The sequence below is a fragment of the Myxine glutinosa genome, chromosome 8, assembly GCF_964187855.1.
Source record: "Myxine glutinosa chromosome 8, kmMyxGlut1.1, whole genome shotgun sequence".
Classification (NCBI taxonomy): Eukaryota; Metazoa; Chordata; class Myxini; order Myxiniformes; family Myxinidae; genus Myxine; species Myxine glutinosa.
The window spans coordinates 66,795,240-66,817,649 of record NC_136268.1 but is presented as its reverse complement, the minus strand read 5'-3'; the positions used below and the strand labels follow the sequence as shown (position 1 = coordinate 66,817,649).

General features: G+C 41.9%; 1 protein-coding gene across 2 annotated transcripts in view; it reads left to right on the top strand.

Moving 5' to 3' along the window:
• LOC137432558 (CD109 antigen) overlaps window positions 1–22,410 on the top strand; it is a 166,083-nt gene that overhangs the window by 48,780 nt on the left and 94,893 nt on the right. For both annotated transcript variants that reach the window (XM_078783356.1, XM_078783357.1), the window contains exons 10-15: window positions 1,711–1,822; window positions 1,953–2,062; window positions 3,206–3,397; window positions 14,037–14,138; window positions 14,474–14,536; window positions 19,724–19,900. In XM_078783356.1, coding sequence (XP_078639482.1) covers window positions 1,711–1,822; window positions 1,953–2,062; window positions 3,206–3,397; window positions 14,037–14,138; window positions 14,474–14,536; window positions 19,724–19,900 — 756 coding nt within the window. The remainder of the gene's footprint in view (window positions 1–1,710; window positions 1,823–1,952; window positions 2,063–3,205; window positions 3,398–14,036; window positions 14,139–14,473; window positions 14,537–19,723; window positions 19,901–22,410) is intronic.

Here is a 22,410-nt window from a genome sequence, read left to right as displayed (position 1 = left end):
ACCATATAGAACAAGAATAATAAACATAACAACAACAAAAAAAAAAAACCAATAGGTTCCCAGCCTGTAAGGTATGGTACCCTAACAGCACTTGGCAGAGCGCAAACCTCTGTCAGGCTGAACAGTTAATTATGTCTTGTATCCCACTGATAGGCCGGATCTGGATTCAGACCTGAACCAAAATCGAATCGGCTTGTTCTTGTCACCGAACCAACTTATCAGAACTCATCCACAACTTTTTGAAATATCATGCTTTGTATCGTTTTTGGCCCCATCTCTCAATGGTGAAGAATCACTTAAAAATGGAAAATCGAAATGGAAAATGTACACAATGGAAAAAAGCAACTATAAAGTGTCTTTGTTTTTAATAAACAACAGTCACACCAGCTATTTCACCCCAAGATACAACCAAGCAGTCTGACTGGTTACTTTAAATACACCACTAACAGAGTTAACCAGAAGCTTTTCTGTTCTCATTAATGGTGCCAGTAGCTCATCTCACAATTAGGTTTTAATTGCATATTTTTTCTCCGCTGCCCTTTCCCTTCCACCCCATTTTCCATTAGTCTAGGTTTCACCCTCTGATTCATCATATCTTTGAACCATGACCTCTGAAGCTCTCAGTTGTGCAACATATTCAGAAATTGTTCGTCCTGTCTAATTTGTAAATATCTCAACAGTTACAGTCACATTGTTACCTCCACCACCAAAGGTGGATGGATGGTGGTAAGGTTTTCACCCCTGTTTGTCTGTGAACAGAATATCTCAAAGTTGTGGACGGATTCGGACGAAATTTGGCAGAGAGGTAGTGGATGTGACCAGGACGAAATGATTAGATTTTGATGAAGATCCGGATTCGGATCGGGCTAGTATAATTTTTTAAGTGATTCTTCACCATTGAGAGCTTGGGCCAAAAATGATATATAGTACGATATCTCAAAAAGTTATGGATGGATTTGGATGAAACTTGGTGCACTGGTTGGTGTCTGACAAGGAAGAATTGATTCAATTTTGGTGAAGATCATCCGGATATGGATTCAAATACGAGAATTAATTTTTTTAAGTGATTCTTCACCATTGAGAGATCGGTCGAAAAGCGATTATGTAACATGATATTTCAAAAAGTAGTGGACGAGTTATGACTAAACTTGGGGGATGAATTGGTTAGGTGACAAGAACAAGCCGATTAGATTTTGGTTCACGTCTGAATCCAGATCCGGCCTATCAGTGGGATACAAAACACGGACTGTTCAGCCTGGTGGTATGCTCTCGACCGAGTGAAGCCAGTTTTTCCTGTCGTTATTATCATATTATATCTTTATTATTATTATCGTATTTTATTTATTATATTATATATTATCATATGATCATATTATTAATAATATTAATTAATAACATCATTAATATATCATATTATTATCAATATTCTTTTTAAAAAAAATTAATTTTAATGAATTTTTTTAAAATCAATATTAAATATTATTTATTAATTTTTATTTTATTTTATTTATTAATTTAATTTATTAATTAGATATTTTCATTATCAATATTAAATATTAATAATTATTATTATTAAGCAATAATAATATGTTATTATCAATAATATTATAATATCATATTTATGTCGTTATTATCATATTTATTATATCACATCATATTATCTTTCTCTATTCATTTAAACATTGATCTTGCACTCTTTTTTTATTCCAGTTCAATGGCTCTGTGGATTTTGCTTTCACGAACGATGAAATCTTAGAGATGTTGGAAGGAGATCAACCAAATAACTTGAAGATAAGAGTGGATATTATGGAGGATTTGACAGGTAATGCTTTACCACAATTAAACACCTTTGGAGATCTCAGCATTCATTTTGTAGAGCAACAAACTTTTCACTGCTTGCATAGTTTCTACATCGTTTGATGTTATATAAACATTCATTTTGCTTTCTGCAGGAATCGTGAAGATGGCAGCGCAGTCTATCCGCATTTCTTACCACCGCTACCGAATCGGCTTCATTAACTCTCCAGATTCGTTTAAGCCTGGCTGCAACTACACAGGTTATGTAAGTGCAACATTATAGGATTTCTAATTGTTTCATTACCGATGCCTTCTCTTCTTATAAATGCTAATGTAATACAATTTTGGACATAAACGATCTTCCTAAACACCTTAATAATGTTACATTCGTCACCTGTGGATAACTTCAGAGGGCGGCAAGTCTTTGAAGACCACGATCACCTCCCACACCGTTAACCTTGAGCTGGCTCCCAGGTCCAAAGCCATGTTACCATGACCAGGGAGGTTACCGTTATGAATGGGTATTGTGCCGACAGTGATGTGACAGATATTGATTAATTGGCCAGGTAGAACCAAGAAATTCACGTGCTGCAATATCTGTAGCCAAATCGCTTGATTAACCAATCGATCATTTGGCGTGTGCCACCATCAGGACAGACAGGATGAGTCAAGACAAGCTGTGTTTCAACCATTTATTAATGGTTCCATGTATTTACAGGGATCAGGCATTTATGTAGTAATACCTGAAGTACATTGTTCAGGGATGGGGGGAGGGCGGTTGGGAGGGGGAGAGGGTGGAGAAGGGGTGGTGGGGGTGGGGGTGGAGTGGATGGGGGAGGGAGAGGGCGAGGGGTTGGTGGGAAGTGAGAGGGGAGGGTTTGGGTGAAGGAGGGGGTAAGCGAGAGGGAAGGGGAAGGGAGGAGGAGTGGTGGGGAAGGGGTAGGGGAGTGTAGAGGAAGGGGAGGAGGACAAATTTGCCTGGGCGAAGATTGCTCTAACCTCAGCCGAAGATTGCTTTAATCTCAGCTTTGCCCAGAATATAAAAAAAGGAAGTTGTTTACTGATACCCTTTGACACCACCACTAGTTGGCGCTACACAGTATACATTTACATAGAGAATTTACGCCCCACCAGGTGGTTGCTTCATAAAGATCAGAGTAAAAATGTGACCTGTAATATACTTGCGAATCTTCGATTATAGATATGTCCTGATAGTGGTGAAAACATAATATCTGTCCACTTTCGGTGATTGAGGTAATTATGTAAGAGGATCTTGTCCTTTTTCTGATATAACAGTTACCGAGTAGCTGAGGAGCATCAGGTTATATAAAGCAAATAAAATAATACCTCTCTGAGCCAGATGTTGGTTGAAGCTTGTTATGCTCTCATCTTTCTCACACATGTCTAGGTACAAGTGACTTTGACTGATGGCACACCTCTTCTGGAAAGAGATCGAAGTATGCCGATGCAGCTTTCAGTAAAGCAAACCAATGACTCTGGACATCTGAAAATTACTGATGAAACTTTCTTGCTGCATGAAAGTGGGATTCAAAGTGTTCATTTTACTACACTTCATGAAGCCAAGCATGTTGAAATTGAGGCAAGTATTTTGATAGGAGTGATTTTGAGTAAGCCAATTTGCTTGAATGAACCTATCGATCTGCTGAAAAAGTTATCCTTAAATAATATTTTTCATAATGAACAATCCATTTTCATTTTCATGTTTATTTATTTTTAGAAACCTGAACTGAACTTTCATTGCTTGTTTGATTAGTCGGACACATGGCTGCTCCATTGATGTAGTACTGGCGGGCACTACCGCATTCTGGGCAGGAGTACCTTTTTAATGAGGAATATTATTTGTAATACTGGCTACCACCAAAAGTGGTGATATATATATATATATATATATATATATATATATATATATATATATATATATATATATATATATATATATATATATATATATATATATATATATATACTATATATATATATATTATATATATATGATCAAGGCACCTCCTAGCTTTAATCTTAATAGACGATTTTGGTCCTCATTGTTTAGATTTTTTTGCAGTATGCCGTCCTGACGAGGGTCAATAAGCCCGAAATCTGGATTGGCGGCTCTGCTTGATGTTTAGCCTATGGGGACCAATGAATAAATCTCTGTCTGTCGACAGAGTGGCCGGGCTGAGGCCTCCGGGTCGGAGGTGACGCTTTGGTCTAGGACTTCGGTCCACAGGAGATCGGGACAGCGCTCGTCATGCTGTTATGTCGTTGATTATATATATATATATATATATATATATATATATATATATATATATATATATGTATATATATATATATGTATATATATATATGTATATATATATATATATATATGTATATATGTATATATATATATATATATGTATATATGTATATATATATATATATATATATATATATATATATATATATATATATATATATATATATATATATATATATATATATGTATCTGTAATTTGGTGCTCCAACCTAATGAGTGAACGTCATGACGTCATCACCATGCATGTCCGCATTGTTTGCAAAGCTCCAGCAGTGCGTCATTATGGATGTTAAATTCAGATACTGTCACGTGTATGCAAAACTCAGTTACCGCGCTGGTTTTGCCCTTGTTGGGGTTTCATCATCATTTTGTTAAACAAAATGTGTGTGTGTGTGTGTGTGTGTGTGTGTGTGTGTGTGTGTGTGTGTGTGTGTGTGTGTGTGTGTATATATATATATGTGTGTGTGTGTGCATCCGTCCTTGCGTGGGAAAAACCCCTGAGGTTGGCGCGAAGTCCGTGCGCGGGAACAGCACTGTGCGCGAGGAATAACACCACAGGCCTGGAACGCTCCAGTTCACTCAGCACGGCCCCCAGCCGTCAAGTAACCATGGGCCCAAGCGCACCTGGGTCCACCTGGCCTCACAAAGTTCACCCTTAAATTCGCATCTAACCCTCAGATTACCCATGCCAATTATTTTTCACATTTCACGATTTTCACCAAAGAAGGGTGCTTCTCCATACACTTGCCAGCCAAGCATGGCCCCGTATGCTCGGCTCATTCCAATTTCCCGATTCAACCCCATGGCTCTCTTCCCAAGCCGAGGGTCCACAAATCACAACAGAATATCTGTGGAAGATCATGCTCACACCATCACGTTCCACAGATACCCCAATGATTGTCCGGTGGGCTATAATCCATCCCTGTCCATGCAGTTCGACCCACGTCCAAAGACAAGCACAGCATGGCAGGTCACCACATGCTGGCTGTCCCAGAGTCTCAGGGAGAGGCCGTCAGGCCGCATGCCCGGGCGGTCACCAGATTAGGCCCTTGTTGGCCGTCCGTGGTGCCACCACCAAAGTGTGACTGACAACACCTCCCCCTAGTGGTCCTCATAATACACCATACCAGGTGCCTGTGAGAAACCAACTCGGACCCCCCGGAGGTCTTAACCCCCACCAGGGTCCAGTGACCCTGCCGGCCTGAGACACTCGATCGGACGGCGCCCCGATGGACAAGGGACGCCACACTCCACCAGACCCTCAGTCGGGCCCAGGTTATGCCACGACAACCATGGTCGGACCCCATGCCCAAATCTAGCCAGCACAGCCCCCCAGCTGCCTGGCATAAACCAATTTTCAAGTGGGGCAATGTCCCACGAGCCCAACCCCAATGACCTCACTTGGTCCGAATTCCGCAGCCTGCGGACCAATCCCCTCCAAGGCTGTTCCAAATTGAACTCTCATTTAAATTTAAATTTCCTTTTAAAACGTTTGGCCTCGTGTGCCCAACCACCGCAGCTGCCGGTGACAACCTCTTCTTCGGGTTTTTCTGCCCCTCCCTTCAGCTGTTCCAAATTTACTATGGGGACCAGTTTTTCCAAGGCTCTATCCACCGACTCTTCCACATCCGAGTCCAGCTTGGGCCCAAAACACCCCCCTTCTGGGTATCCAGTTTCGGAGCCTCTGGTGCCTAATTGTTGCTCATGGTGAGGGTCCCCTCGGTCACCTTCATCTCGTCCTGGGGATATTCCACGGACCGACTCACCTCATCCCCCAGACTCTCTTGGACTCGAGCAACCTCTTCCTCGATGGTGCTGTCCAAGGTTTCCAGCCGCCCCCGTGTGAAATCATTAACCTCATCATCCCCATTCAATTCTGGCCTCTATAGGTCTTTAGCTTTACACACCCGGTCAGGTTCTGTAACACGGACCTCCAATTCCTTTACCTGTTGCAAACCACCGCCCTGGTGAAGCACAATTTCCAATTCCTCCCCCTGCTGGTGCATTGCGGCATCCACACACGCCCGACAAACTTCCAGGTCCTTTCCAGCCAAACATTCCCCATTTAAATTTGAGTTTCCCCTATTTACTTCGATCCCTCTCCTGTGCACCAATGGTATCGGCTTGGGTTTCACCCTCTTCAATGCCATCTCTTCCCGTGCTACTTTGTCAATTTGTTCCCCATTTCTTGTGTTGTTCCCTCAATTTTTCCTTCAAATCGTTTGTTCCTTCCCTCCATTCCATCAAGTTTGCCTTCCATTTGTTCCCCACGCTCATTCTGAGGATGAATTTGTTCACTCAGGATATCTTTAAAGAATCATTTCCCCTCCTGTGCCCAAATTTCATTATTTTGTTCTTTCTTTATTTCATTCGTTTGTTCTCTTTGGGTTTTCGTTTTTTTCATCTGTACATTCTTTGTTCACTACGGCATCCAATTTAGCAATCATTCTACCCATCCATTCCCTATTTCGAATAATATCCCCTCTTATTTCCCTCATTATTTTCCATTCGTTCACTCATTCCCCTCATTTGTTCCATTAACATTTGTAACTAGACCTGGTCGGCCATCGCACCCATTCCCATTGTTCCCGGCTCCTTAGTAGGAAAGTGGGGTGGGCTCATGCTCGGGATGAGGGAAGTTCCACTCCTATCCTCGAACCCCTCTATCTCCGGCTCGCTTCCACACTCTTTGGGATCCTCCATCCACTCGGCTATGCCGAGCTCCGCCATTACGTGCTAGCCGGCCGCCATTACGGCCATCCACCATTACGTGCTGGCCGGCGGATTTCCCGCGCACGTATTTTACCTCAGACAAAAAGAAAATTTACATTTTCCGAGAGAACGATGCTGTGCTTCGCACACCAATTGACTGAGGAAGAATTTGATGCCCTGGTACTATGAAAAATTTTGAATCCGAATGCTGAGCGCAATTTGCACCCAGCGGGTGTCGACTCTCATCCCTCGGGCCGTCAAATTCAAATCCCACACTCCTGACACCAGTTGCCGTGTCCGTTGTTGATAAAGACCGGTCTCGGACAGATAGCTGATTTAGCTTAACACTCCGAGGTGTTCAGTCAAAATATAGCAGAGAATACGCGAATTCCGCAGAGCCCACTGGATTATAGCCCACCGGACAACCATTGGGGCATCTGTGGAATGTGATGGTGTGAGCATGATCTTCCACAGATATTCTGGGGAGGGTAAAGAGCTTACCTTCACGGGTTCCACCAGACGTCTTCGAACCTTCGATGATTAATGCAAGCTGACACAGGATTTAAAATGTACAAAAATACTGGCTTTATTGAAGAAATGCCAGCAACAAAATAACACATGGCAAAACTTAGATTCCTAAATGGGACGTCTCCGTACAGACTCGTATACCGCACAAACAAAGGGAAAAATAACTGGTGAAAATAAATTGTGTGTGGGCACTTAGCTCTGGTCCCTTTTGTTCCTTCCCGGATCGCAACAGGCCCTCCGTCCTTGCATGGGAAAAACACCTCGGTTGATGCGAAGTCTTGTGGTCGGGAAAAGCACTGTGCGTGGGAAAAACACCACAGGCCTGGAACACTCCAGTTCACTCACCACGGCCCCCAGCCATCACAGAACCATGAGCCAAGCGCACCCAAGTCCACAAGCCACTACCGCCCCTCCTCACGATCATCCAGACCTCCAATGTCCCCGGCGCAAGAGCACTATAAAATGTTCATGTGCTCGTCAATGAATCCCCCCCCCCCCCCCCCCCCGCACAAGAGCCAGTCACCTCAACTGTTTGTAACGACTGCCCTTGGTCTCTGAGAGAGATGAGGATGCACAACTGCACACTATCAATGCAGAAGCCGAGAGAACGCGTCGGAACATGACCGTTCGCCACCAAACCCCAAACCAAGCGAGGAGAGCTCGTAACTTCTACCGTTCATTGAGACTGTCCCACCACAAGAGAGAGAATGTCTGGGAAAGTGTTATTTTGTACTCAAGGCTGACGTCATCCGATGACGTCTGCGTCCCCAATCCTATCAGCTAGTGCCATCTCATCGCTCTTGATGTCCTGAAAAATCACTGCTCTTCGGGGGCGTGGCCTTATGGTCCTGTCGTGGAAGTGGATTGGGACTGAAGACCAATGACCGGAAAACAGGTTTACAACAGATCCAGACTTTATTAACTCCTAATTCACTTGTTTCAATCTAATAGGTACTACAATACTATAACTACCGTTTAACTCAATGGACCAGATAACTCTATCCGCATAGTCCCTCTTGGTTGGTCGATGTCTTCTCCGCAGCGCCGTACTCGTGGTACGCGTTCATTCCTTCGGGCAGAGCTTCTGATGACAAGTGTCCTGACTCAAAGTTTGCTCTGGTTTATATGGACAAACTGGAGTTAATCCCCTGTGCGCTGAATCTCCTTGGTCATCCACAATCGCCCTCCTGGCATCAACTCGCTCCCCTCCTGCTGTGAGTTCCATTTACCTCACAATAGGAGGGTGCTCTAGCCCGGGGCTGTACAGGAGGTGGACAACGGACTCCCAGCTTTAACAGAGCGAGATACATTCCTAACATTCTTACGACCACCTATTGGTTCACTCACCAATCTCATAACTAGTTACATAGTATAAAGATTTATTCTACCACAATCCCTCATCTTTTTGTTTTATGTTTATATTAACCATTAATCTAAACATCAATTTAAGTAAACAATCAATCACTACAAGTAAACATCAATACAAGTATAAGTAAACAATCAATCACTACAAGTAAACATCAATACAAGTATAAGTAAACAATCAATCACTACAAGTAAACATCAATACAAGTATAAGTAAACAATCAATCACTACAAGTAAACATCAATACAAGTATAAGTAAACAATCAATCACTACAAGTAAACATCAATACAAGTATAAGTAAACAATCAATCACTACAAGTAAACATCAATACAAGTATAAGTAAACAATCAATCACTACAAGTAAACATCAATACAAGTATAAGTAAACAATCAATCACTACAAGTAAACATCAATACAAGTATTCAAACCATAACTTTGGTAATCCAATTTCCTTAGGCATACACCGTCATCCTGCAAGAATCACAAAACATTTCGTTGGTCATTGACTCCTTCCATATTGTTAATTCAATCTATTTCACTTGCATCACAAATATCTTTGCAAAACAACACTTCACCATCACCAAGACACAACAATTTCACTTCATTTTCAAGTTTTGTAAAGCATCTGCAACATCTGGTAAAAACGTTTGCCTCCACACAAATGTTGACTTTGTTTGAAAGGAAGGGCTGATCACTTGTAATACCCAATTTATCCCATAGGGCTTGAAAGTTCTTTTCCAAGTTTGTGCAATCATTCTGCATTGGAACCCTATGATATCATTCATAATAATCATCATTATTTTATAATCATGGTCATATCATAATCATCTATTTGAAAAACAAACATTTCCTTTATCACCACAGCTATGTGGTATAATCAACAATAAAATAAACTGTACATAGCAAAAGGCTACCTCCTGACCACTTAGTATACCTATTGACAATAAGTCATAACAATATCGAATAATCATTAAACAATTAAAAGAAAAATCGCTTCTACTGCTCCAGCCGCAGCATTCGTCATTTTGTCTGCTCATTCGCGTGACCAAAACGAAATAAAGGGAGCTCAACCATTACACGGCGCTTTTAATGGCGCATGCCATAGGAACTCAACGCAATTTCGACTCAGCCAGAAAAACGAGCAAATTTTGCAGGGTGTTAACTGGAATTAGTCGTGAAAATATATGCAAAATACACAAAAATATACATCCACAAAAATAAACAACAAACCCAAACAAACCCAAGGTCGACCATATTACACAATATTACACCATTTCAGGTGACATGAGAAAATCGTCATGATTGCTGAAATGTTCCAGGGTTTATGCATACCTTAAAAGAGGTATGCTTTGTGGTGTTGCCCTCTCCCACGTTTAATTAAATTACACCATTTCAGCATCGTATTGATTGCTGAAATGTTCCAGGGTTTATACACACCTTAAAGAGGTATGCTTTGTGGTGTTGCCCTCTCCCACGTTTAATTAAATTGACCATAAACATTTCTTCCATTCAACAGAACAAACATTTCCTATATCATGACATGCATGTCTTCAAAAAATGCCATTTCAGCATCGTATTGATTGCTGAAATGTTCCAGGGTTTATACACACCTTAAAGAGGTATGCTTTGTGGTGTTGCCCTCTCCCACGTTTAATTAAATTAACCATAAACATTTCTTCCGTTCAACAGAACAAACATTTCCTATATCATGACATGCATGTCTTCAAAAAATTGTATGACCAAGAGAACAATGAACAGAAAGAGTGAAAGGTAAAAGTAAAACTAATTAAAACTGCGGGCAGTGATGATCCGGGGACCATACTGCTCCATCCTGATTGGACGGGTGCATGCCAGAGTCGTTAACAACGACAGTCCAGATCCGATTGTTCAAAATTTCAACTCAATCGATCGAAAAATGAACGCAGGGATGCATTTTAAAGGTTTTCAAGAAATCCACCATGGCCACCATGTCACGTGACGTATGATGTCATAATTAATATATGCATCCAATCAAGTGACTTACTATAATTGGTCAATGTATCGAGCTCATCTGACCAACGGTTTGGCCTGCAGGTCGACACCAAGTTCATGGTCAGAAGAGAAAGAAATGTAATTAATTAAATAAGTACTTCATTAATTTCTAATAATTAAATAACTCGTGAATTCTCATCCGATTCCCTTAACATTTGAGTGTTCCCAAAACGTTGAAGCAAAACGTTGCAACAACGAAAGTGAAACATTGTAGCGACGTTGTGGAAACGTTTTACAACAACATTATTTCAATGTTGCAGGAAAGTAATGTGAAAAACGTTGAAACAATGTTGTGGAAACGTCAGCAAAACCCAACATTTGAATGTTCCCAAAACGTTGGAGCAAAACGTTGCAACAACGGAAGTGAAACGTTGTAGCGACGTTGTGGAAACGTTAGCAAAACTCAACATTTGAATGTTCCCAAAATGTTGGAGCAAAACGTTGCAACAACGAAAGTGAAACGTTGTAGCGACGTTGTGGAAACGTTAGCAAAACCCAACATTTGAATGTTCCCAAAACGTTGGAGCAAAACGTTGCAACAACGAAAGTGAAACGTTGTAGCGATGTTGTGGAAACGTTAGCAAAACCCAACATTTGAATGTTCCCAAAACGTTGGAGCAAAACGTTGCAACAACGAAAGTGAAACGTTGTAGCGACGTTGTGGAAACGTTAGCAAAACCCAACATTTGAATGTTCCCAAAACGTTGGAGCAAAACGTTGCAACAACGAAAGTGAAACGTTGTAGCGACGTTGTGGAAACGTTAGCAAAACCCAACATTTGAATGTTCCCAAAACGTTGGAGCAAAACGTTGCAACAACGAAAGTGAAACGTTGCAGCGACGTTGTGGAAACGTTTTACAACAACATTATTTCAATGTTGCAAACTTTACTTTACAACTTTACAACAACTTTCGTTGAAACTTTACAAAGTTACAACTTTACAAAGTTACAAAGAAACATTACCACAATTTTTACAATTCGAATGGGATTTATATATCCGTCAACTAATTCAATGTACAGCACTGCGAGCCCAGGGAGCAGAGGAAAACACAAAAAACAAAAGCACTGGCTCTGCTTCCTGGAAGCTTCCTGCAAAACGTTTTGCTTCTCGCAAAAACGTCCGCCAATGGGGACTAGAGGGAGGGGAGAAGGAGCGGGAGCAGGAGACAGGTAGCCGGAATGGAAATGAGGGACAATAAGGGACAGTGAGGGAGTATCGGTATGCAATTTTTTCATCCAATCACCATCTTTCATAATAATTCTGGACCGGTATGAGATGGGGTTGTCTGTCATGACTTTATTTGTTGATCGAACGAGTTTTAGGTGTTTTAGAAAATGGCGGGAAACCTTGTACCCACGGCTTTGGTCCTACACAATTTCGTTTAATTTATCTAAATCCCACTAGCCGTACCACAGATATGAGCACATTGGAATGGGGGAAAATATAAAAGTGCGATTTTCATCCAATTTGAATGAGAGAGAAAAAAATATCTGTATTATGGAGAAAAAATATCTGTATCCCAAGTGCTAAACAAATGTACCGGCCTTACAAGACTTGGGAGCAAATGGTCGCATGGTGCACTCATGCCCCGTTTGCTCCCAGGTCACAGTAAGGCCCTTAATAACCAGCATCGACCTGGCGCATTTTATTTAGACAGCGCAAAAAATACGTATTTACAGAAATCATTTAGAAAAACACGAATAATAGCTACAATCGTTTGTCGATGTTCCATCCGTGACTTCGTTACGCCACCTATATCGCGGCATCGGTGCGCAGGGAAGCCCCACACCACCTCCTCCACCATGTATGTACAAGAACTAAACGCAGGTTCGTAGATCATATTTTGGACAAGGATAACAAAGAATAACTCTTACCTTTTCAGATGCTGTGTCCAATTTGACCCCTATCTGGCTCGCCAAATTGTCGTGGAAGTGGATTGGGACTGAAGACCAATGACCGGAAAACAGGTTTACAACAGATCCAGACTTTATTAACTCCTAATTCACTTGTTTCAATCTAATAGGTACTACAATACTATAACTACCGTTTAACTCAATGGACCAGATAACTCTATCCGCATAGTCCCTCTTGGTTGGTCGATGTCTTCTCCGCAGCGCCGTACTCGTGGTACGCGTTCATTCCTTCGGGCAGAGCTTCTGATGACAAGTGTCCTGACTCAAAGTTTGCTCTGGTTTATATGGACAAACTGGAGTTAATCCCCTGTGCGCTGAATCTCCTTGGTCATCCACAATCGCCCTCCTGGCATCAACTCGCTCCCCTCCTGCTGTGAGTTCCATTTACCTCACAATAGGAGGGTGCTCTAGCCCGGGGCTGTACAGGAGGTGGACAACGGACTCCCAGCTTTAACAGAGCGAGATACATTCCTAACATTCTTACGACCACCTATTGGTTCACTCACCAATCTCATAACTAGTTACATAGTATAAAGATTTATTCTACCACAGTCCTGCCTTCTTGATGTAGTGATGTTGCTGCTGGCAGCACCAGCGGTATTGTTCAATGTCTTGTTCCGGTCACTTTTATTTAGTGTCATTAATGCGCGATTGCTTGGCTTGTGTGTGCTGCCGTGTCAAAAGGAACAGAGGAAAAATAACAGAGCCTTTTTATATACAGGGGATTTACCATTAATCCCTAATTATTTAACATAACCCCACCCTTCGTGATGGGAACAAAGATACTCTTGCATAACATACGGCCTGACTTATGTACATCAAGATGGCTACACGACATTCGGAGCATGTTACCTATACAATTCTACCTGGACTAAGGTAATCATTGCCTGCACCCCACAAACGTTATATATATATATATATATATATATATATATATATATATATATATATATATATATATATATATATATATATATATATATATATATATATATATTATAGCCCAGCTAAAAACTGTTTCACAGGCAGGGTGATTCATCAATGCATATGCCGTCCCTCAGATGGACGTTAAACTGGGCGTCCTGCCTATCGGCATTAGTTTGTGGATGTTAAAGTTCCCATCGTGTCCTTAGCGAAGAGTGGGCAAGCTATTGCTAGCATTCTCAATAAATTACAAATTTCTGCCCTAACTACTGTTGGGACAGGGCAACACCCTGGGCCTGGAGGAAAGAAAGCAAATCTGAAATAAACTGGCAATGAATTGAAGCACTAGGCCTTCTGTGATATAACACATAATATGTTATATACTACGAATGCTCTTTCGTGTTTGTAAAATATTTAGAAACAATATATTTGCTTTGACAGGGAAAGTTTGGAGAGCAAAAATCCTACAAACACCTAAATGTGGAAAAACGGTCATTAACAGGAGGATTCATACATGTAACTACAGATACTACACAAGCCACGGTAAGTTTGTACACACATTGGATAATGAGCATCGTCTTTATAAAGGCCACAGCCAGTCTGGTTTGACTGGATAATAAGGACAATTACTTTTCTCAACCAAATGTTGAGAAAGGTTTACTAACCGGTATGCTTCTTCATTGCAAACGTTCTGCCACGGGAGTTAGCATACCTCTCTCAACATATGTTTGAGAAAATTCATTGTCCAAGGTAAATTTGTGCCAACTGTGAAATGTAAAGTTTGTGATATGAGACGTGTGGATTTTAACCAAATAGTATTGTGCTGTTTCTTTCCCCTCACATCTCATCATGCAACCTTTCTTTTTTGCCTTCCTTAGGCTGGTACGCCGATCTCTTTCACAATAAATGGTTTAAATTTGCCAGACAAAATCTCATACCAGGTGAGTCACATGAGCACCTATTTTCCCTTCTTGGACACCACCAAACAGTTGTTTTATTTATTGCATCGTGGTGGACTAATTCCTAATTTTGAAAACTGTTTTCTGCACGAGTCTCTAAGGTCATAAAACACAGAATAAACAAATGTAAATTTTGATTACAAATCATGCAACGGAAGCAAGTTGCTGCCTGTTTTGTTCGGAGCGATTATACACCGCCCAAAGAAGATGCATTTTCATAATAATGCAAAAGAAATATAATTGCGAAGTCTTTAATAAAAATCATAAAACTTTTGGTTTCCGCATGAGTTTTCAAGGCTGAATCCTTTGCAAGTACAGGACATGTAATCTACAATGTGAAATAAATCTCTATCTGTATTATATTCTGCTCTGCTAAGTGTACAGGTTATGTGCACGTACACTTTAAATAATTTTATTTCAAATCTTTAATATAAAAAGTTATTTTGTGTGCTGTTGTGGCGGACACGAAAGCCCACTGGCGTGGTGACATCATTCCGCGCACCAAGTGGGCGGCGGCCATGCCCGAGGGGTAGGTGTGGCCTGAGGATATACACGGGGCGTGCAGCCCGGGGCGCGCTAGTGTTACAGTGAGCTCCTGAAATAACGACGCTTATAAGTTACCGCTTGTTCGCTTCCTCCTTGCTCACAAGCAGCGCGCGTAACGCCGCACTTTACTACAAAAAGAGTAGCTAATTTTGTTTTTCGCTGGACAGAAGGGTCTAAGGTAATGTTCTTATACACCACCCATAAGACTTTTTTCCCAGGGACTTTTCCATTTGAGCTGTATTCTTTATATAGTCGGAATGTTTTATTCTTTAGATGTAGTCACAATTAAAAGTTGCAATTATTATGTACCCGGCAAGTGGGGAGAGGGGCGGAGATTCGTTCTCCAAAGGCAGGTGCCGAACCTGCAGATGAGGTCGAGGTGTTCATGTTGGAACAGATTGAATCTGGTCCGGTAATTGCTTCAGAAGTGGCCACTGCCGTTCATCGTGATCCCGTGCTGTCATGTGTTGCACACGTTGTTTTGTCAGGTTCTTGGTGCGATTTGCTTTCAATGTCAGAATATGCTCCATATGTGTCGCGTGCATCCAAGCTGTCCTTAGGTAAAGGTTGTGTAATGTGGGTCATGAGGGTGTTTATTCCTGCTTCTTTGTCAGTGCTGTCCAATGAGTTGCATGAGAGCCGTTTGTAACTGCCATTTCCAAAATTAATAAAACAATAAGGGAACAGAACGAGACCACCAATGAACGTCTTGATACTCGAGAACTCCCCCCCTCCAATGTGTGTGGTCCACTCCCCCTATGTGTAATTCTCTCCCCAGTATGTAATCCTTTCTCCTGTGTGTGATCCACACCCCATCTCCAGGGTGTGTAATCCTTTCTCCTGTGTGTGATCCTCTCCCCTGTGCAGTGTGCATGATGTGGGAAGGATGGGGCAGGGAGGGAGAGGATTTGAGCTCTTGAAGTCCTATTTTACATTAGGTGTAATTACACATTTCAAACTGTATTTCCCATGTGCATGCACATACACTACCGGTCAAAAGTTTTCGAACACCTCAATTTTTGCAGTTTTTATTGAAATTTACACAGTTTAATGTCCAGTGAATAACCTGAAATGGTACAAAGGTAAGCAGTAAATTGTTCGAGGTTAAAAAAAAGTTTAAGTTAGCAAAAACGGGAAAATAATGTAAATTGCACAGTTATATTGTAAAAAAAAAAAAAGGCCTTCTTCAGGGAACAAGTGATGGGTTAACAACTTACAGCTGTTCTGCAGTAATGTAAGTAAATTAAGCCTTGAAAGTTGATGCAAACAATTCCTACAGGTGTCCCAAGTTCTGCTGATTACTTGATTACAAACCCCCTGTCTGTATAAAAGCAGTTTTGGAACAGACTGTTATTACACCCTCTGAAGCATTATTTGGACAATATTGCACTGCAGGAAGTAGTATATTGGAAACTGGAGGAAACTCTGACAGGAAGAGGTCTGGCAGACCCAAAGCCACAACAGAATCAGAAGACAAGTTTCTGAGAGTCAACAGCTTGCGTGATAGGCGGCTCACAGGACAACAGCTTCAAGCACAGCTTAACACTGTTCGAAGTAAGCAAGTCTCAGTTTCAACTGTGAAGAGAAGACTTCGAACTGCAGGTTTGACAGGTCGAGTGGCAGTAAGAAAGCCATTGCTAAGATGGCAAAATAAGAAAAAGAGGATTGCTTTGGCCATGAGGCACAGCCAGTGGACCACTGAAGACTGGAAGAAGGTCTTATGGACCGATTAATCAAAATTTGAAATCTTTGGTTCATCACGCAGGGCTTTTGTACACCATCGAGTAGGTGAAAGGATGGTTCCTCAGTGTGTGACACCAACTGTCAAACATGGAGGAGGAAGCGTGATGGTCTTGGGCTCTTTTGCTGGATCCAGAGTCGGCGACTTGCACAGAGTGACTGGCACCCTGAACCAAAAGGGCTACCACAGCATTTTGCAGCACCATGCAATACCCTCTGGTATACGCCAAGTTGGTCAGAGGTTCATCCTACAGCAAGATAATGACCCTAAACACACCTCCATGCAATGTCAAAACTACCTTCGAGGAAAAGAACAAGACGCTACGCTCCAATCATGGAATGGCCAGCATAGTCTCCAGACTTAAACCCCATCGAGCTGATTTGGGATGAACTGGACAGAAGGGTGAAAGCAAAGCAACCTGCAAGTGCAACACATTTGTGGGAACCTCTGCAACAGTGTTAGGAAGAACTTCCCCAAACAATATTTGATTTCCATTGTAGAAAGAATGCCACGAGAGTGTTCAACGGTTATATCTGCAAAAGGTGGCTACTTTGCTGAGTCAAAAATGTAAATTAAATTTTGTTAAACAAAATGATTCTATGATTTATTTTTTATCTCCAATTGTTTATTTTTTGTATGCTTAATTTCAGAGTACATTGAGACATTAAACTGCGTAAATTTCAATAAAAAATGAAAAAATTGAGGTGTTCTAAAACTTTTGACCGGTAGTGTACATTCACATGTTATCAGAAGTAAATTTACTGTGTAGCATGTATAAATAGCTTATTGTAACGGTCCCTACCAGAAGTAAAATATTATAAACCACAAACACATATGATTACTTTTTAAAATAGTCGCTAATGCTGTTTCACACAAAACTGAAAGAAATTTCCAGATTGCCTCTATCCATCAGTCTATGCTTGTCACGTCGACGAACGTACCTGATCTTAGATCTACTGTAGTCTATATACCCCACAAGGGTTAATAACATGATCCTTCCTGCTGCTTCCATGGAGTTCTTCCAAGGCGTTTTTCCAAAGCCACTTCTCATTACAAAAGTAACAAGAAAAAGAGCAATCAGAGACTGCAAACCCTCGCCAGGATGTATTTTCAGAGGTTTTTTAAAGGCTTTTATGTTAAATCAAATATGGCGGCCGAACCACATGACCGATGACGTCATCATTTTTTTATTCTCCACCAGTTAATGCCGACATGGCGCTCAAGAAATTTCATCTCGATTGGATGAAGTTTTGTACTTGTCGAATTATGACATCATAATGGAGGCACCTATGACATCATCTTTAACATATTTTATTCCCCATGGAGAGTTCTTTACAATGAGCCATGTCTCAATTTTTTTCTATTCAGCACTTTCAGAGATATGGAGGTGCAAAGTTTTTCGGTTTTTCCAAGATGGCGGTCGAACCGCCATAATTCATAATTATGACCTATGACGTCATAATTATCATTTAAAAATTCTACAGGTGGAGTTGCACCTATGGTGAAAATTTCCGGTCAATCGGACCAACGGTTGCAGAGAAAATCATATTTATTCTGTGCGGACAAACAGACAGACAAACAAACTAGAAATCGGTCAGAGACCGAGGACTTGCTGGAATTTACTTTTTTATGGGCCATTTAGGACAAATATGGCGGATGAACCATGTGACCGATGACATCCTCATTAACATATTTTATTCCCCATGGAGAGTTCTTTACAATGAGCCATGTCTCAATTTTCTCTATTCAGCACTTTTGGAGATATAGAGGTGCTACGTTTTTCGGTTTTTCCAAGATGGCGGCCGAACCACGTGACCGATGACATCATCATTAACATATTTTATTCCCCATGGAGAGTTCTTTACAATGAGCCATGTCTCAATTTTTTTCTATTCAGCACTTTCGGAGATATAGAGGTGCAAAGTTTTTCGGTTTTTCCAAGATGGCGGCCGAACCACGTGACTGATGACATCATCAATTGGGTACAGTCTATTCCAGGGCAAGACAAATATGTGTGCAAAGTTTGGCGATTCTACGTTCAACGGTGTAGACGTAGTGCTGCAAACAGACAGACAAACAAACCAACCGATCAATGTACTTGCCGGAATCTTTTCCGGCAAGTAACAAACGGACTCAAATGCAATACCCTCTCCTCTGGCGAGGGTAATAACAACACTTGTGATAATAGCATAATATGAATGATATTACGAACCAATATCCCACTCCCCAAGGGATTTTGTGACTTGCGCTATTGCCCTACTCTCCTCACCCGATCACCCTTATGGAAGTAAATTTTATTTTCAGGAATTTAGAATGGTGAGGCACGGTCTGATCTTTTTAATGACCTGATCAAACAGAAGTAATACTCAGAGTAATAATAATTGGCAAAAATAATAAGGATAATAACATGACCTCCTGCCACTCCCATTGTGAGCGGGTGTACTCGTGATTGCCACGGGGATTAAGGCTCGCACGGCAGAAGTTGTAGCAACTTTATTTGCACCCCTCTCCAAGGGGGTGGGGGGGGGGGGGAGAGGGGCATTTTCCATCTGGAGCGAAATCTGTGTTGAGGTGTATAAATAGCTTATCGTGCCATTTCATGGAGCACACATGCTGGAAGTTAAAATTGTCACCTCAAACTATTCCATCAATTCCATAAAACGTATGATTACCTTTATGAACAGACTGAAAAAGATTTGGAGGAAACCTGATGTCCTTTCGGCATTGTATGGTTATCACATTCACAACAGACTAGCGTACCCAATCACTCCCCACCCCGTTTCCCTTCAAGCGATCCCATTAGGAGCGAATGTTTCTGCTGTAATAAACAAGGAATAATAATATAGGTCATGAATAATACAATTTCAATTTTCACTTCCTAGGTTATGGCGAGAGGAAACATGGTGGAGTTTGGACAAGTGCCTTCAAAAACCTTCCAGCTTATGCCAACAGCATCGTGGGCACCGTTGGCAAAATTGCTCCTGTTTTATGTGCAGCACAATGGAGAAGTGATTAATGAAGTCATTGGTTTAGCTGTGGAAGGGGTCTTCGAGAACAAGGTGAGAAATGCGTTTTCTGGTATATTTTAGACTTTGTGATGTACAGTATTTACCTTAATGATATTAGGAATTGTAATGTGAAATCTGAGCTATATTTCAGGCATAAAGCAATTCAAATGAAGCCAAGTTATGTGGCAGCACAGGATGAACTTAAACCTTCGCTCTGCCTTCAGCTCTCTATCAGCATCAATATTGCGCAGACGTTCCTCGATTGAGATTAGGGAGACGCCCCTCCGTCGAGGTTGCGCGCAGACGCGTCTCCGTCGAGGTTGCGCACAGACGCGCCTCCGTCCAGGTTGCGTGCAGACGTGCCTCTGTCAAGGTTGCGCGCAGACGTGCCGCCGTCAAGGTTGCGCGCAGACGTGCCTCCGTCGAGGTTGTGCAGACGTGCCTACATCGAGGTTGCCAAAAATAGTCCCACCATCGAGAAAATTAAGATATCTGTCAAATATGGAGATATATTTCTTTTTCTTTTTTTTATTATCTATTCAAATCCACTAAAATCTGGCTTGAGAGTCTACTGCAATAGTTTCGTTGTACTTAAAAGGCATTTGCATTGTTATTATGCATTTAATATATATATATTTTTGAATATCTAGCAAGTTGTAAGTTTTACCAGACTTTTGCCCAAAGTGTAGTTAGTTGTATTCCATTACCTCCACCATCAGAGGTGGATGGAGATTATTTTTTAACCCCTGTTTGTCTGTGTGACTGTCTGTGAGCAGGATATCGAGAAACCTTATGGATGGATTCAGAGAAACTTATTGGACAGGATGCTCATGTCATAAAGACAAATTGATTCGATTTTTGTGTAGATCCGGATTGGTGTAGATTTAGTTTGTGTAGATAAAATAGTTTTTCACCATTGAATAGTTCCTTCTCCTCTCCTCTGACGCTGGCAACCTCAACATTCTCATCCTCCTCGACCTCAGCGCCGCCTTTGACACCATCGATCACACCATCCTCCTCACCCGACTTGAAACCACCTTTAACATTACCGGCACTGCCCTCTCTTGGATTAAATCATACCTCTCTGACAGACGTCAGTTCATCTCCATCAATAACTGCAAATCCCCCACTGCTCCCCTCCCCCAAGGTGTCCCCCAAGGTTCAGTTCTTGGCCCCCTCCTCTTCATCCTTTACCTGTCCCCCCTCGGTCACTTAATCCGCCGTCATGGTCTCCAATTCCACTGCTTCGCCGATGACATCCAGCTTTTCATCTCCACCAAGTCCATCTCCACCGCCACCCACTCTATCCTGACAAACTGCATCACTGAAATAAAATCCTGGCTTCAAATCAACTTCCTCAAACTTAACTGTGATAAATCTGAAATAATCATCATTGGCCCAAAAACGCTCACCAAGTCCACCCATAACTTTGCCCTCAACATCGACGGTTTCCCAGTATCCACCTCCCATCACATCCGGAATCTTGGCATCATCTTTGACCAAACCCTCTCCTTCGACAAATACACTAAACAGATCACAAAGACAGCCTTCTTTCACCTGAAAAACATCGCCCGTCTCCGTCCATCCCTCTCCTCCGTGGCTGCAGAAACCCTCATCCACGCCTTCATCACTTCCCGTCTGGACTACTGCAATAGCCTCCTTTATGGTTCACCCTCAACAATCACCAATAAACTCCAATACATTCAGAACTCCGCTGCCCGTCTACTCACCCATTCCCGGACCCGTGACCACATCACCCCCGTCCTTTACAAGCTTCACTGGCGCCCCATCTCCCAGAGAATCCAGTACAAAATCCTCCTCTTGACCTACAAAGCCCTCCATAACCTGGCCCCATCCTACCTGGCTGATCTCCTCTCCAGACACACTCCCACCCGCAACCTCCGCTCTGCTGGTACCAACCTCCTGACCCCCCCCAATCCGGACCAAATTTAGATCCTGGGGGGGGGCAGGGCCTTCTCCATCGCTGCTCCCACCCTCTGGAACTCGCTACCTCACACCATCAGAGACTCCTCCTCACTCACCACATTCAAAACATCACTCAAGACCCACCTGTTCAACACTGCATTCAACATTTAACCCACAGCATCTAACCCCTGACTATCTCCTCTCCTTCTCCCTCCTTTGTGCTTTGAATATTTCCCTATTGATTCTTCTTTTTTTGCAATTGTTTTTATGTTTTGCTATGCATTATGTTTTGCACTCTGTCAAAGCGTCTTTGGGCTTCCTGAAAAGCGCTATATAAAATAAATGCATTATTATTATTATTATTATTATTATTGAGAGGGCCAAAAACTATATATAGCATCAGGGCCGTCTTAAGAGCATTGTAGGCCATGGGCAAAGCAATCCACTGGGGCCCCTTCCCACCCACCCACGGGAATAAAAATGTAAACGGTCAATAAAATTAAACCCGAATTAAAGCTGAATGCCTCAACTCTGTGTTTGCCTCTATAATCTTGTGTCCCAAACCCATCCCTCTCTGTACCCACCGTACCCAGTCGTACCCAGCTGCTCCTGGACTCCGTGTCCTTTCCTCCTGA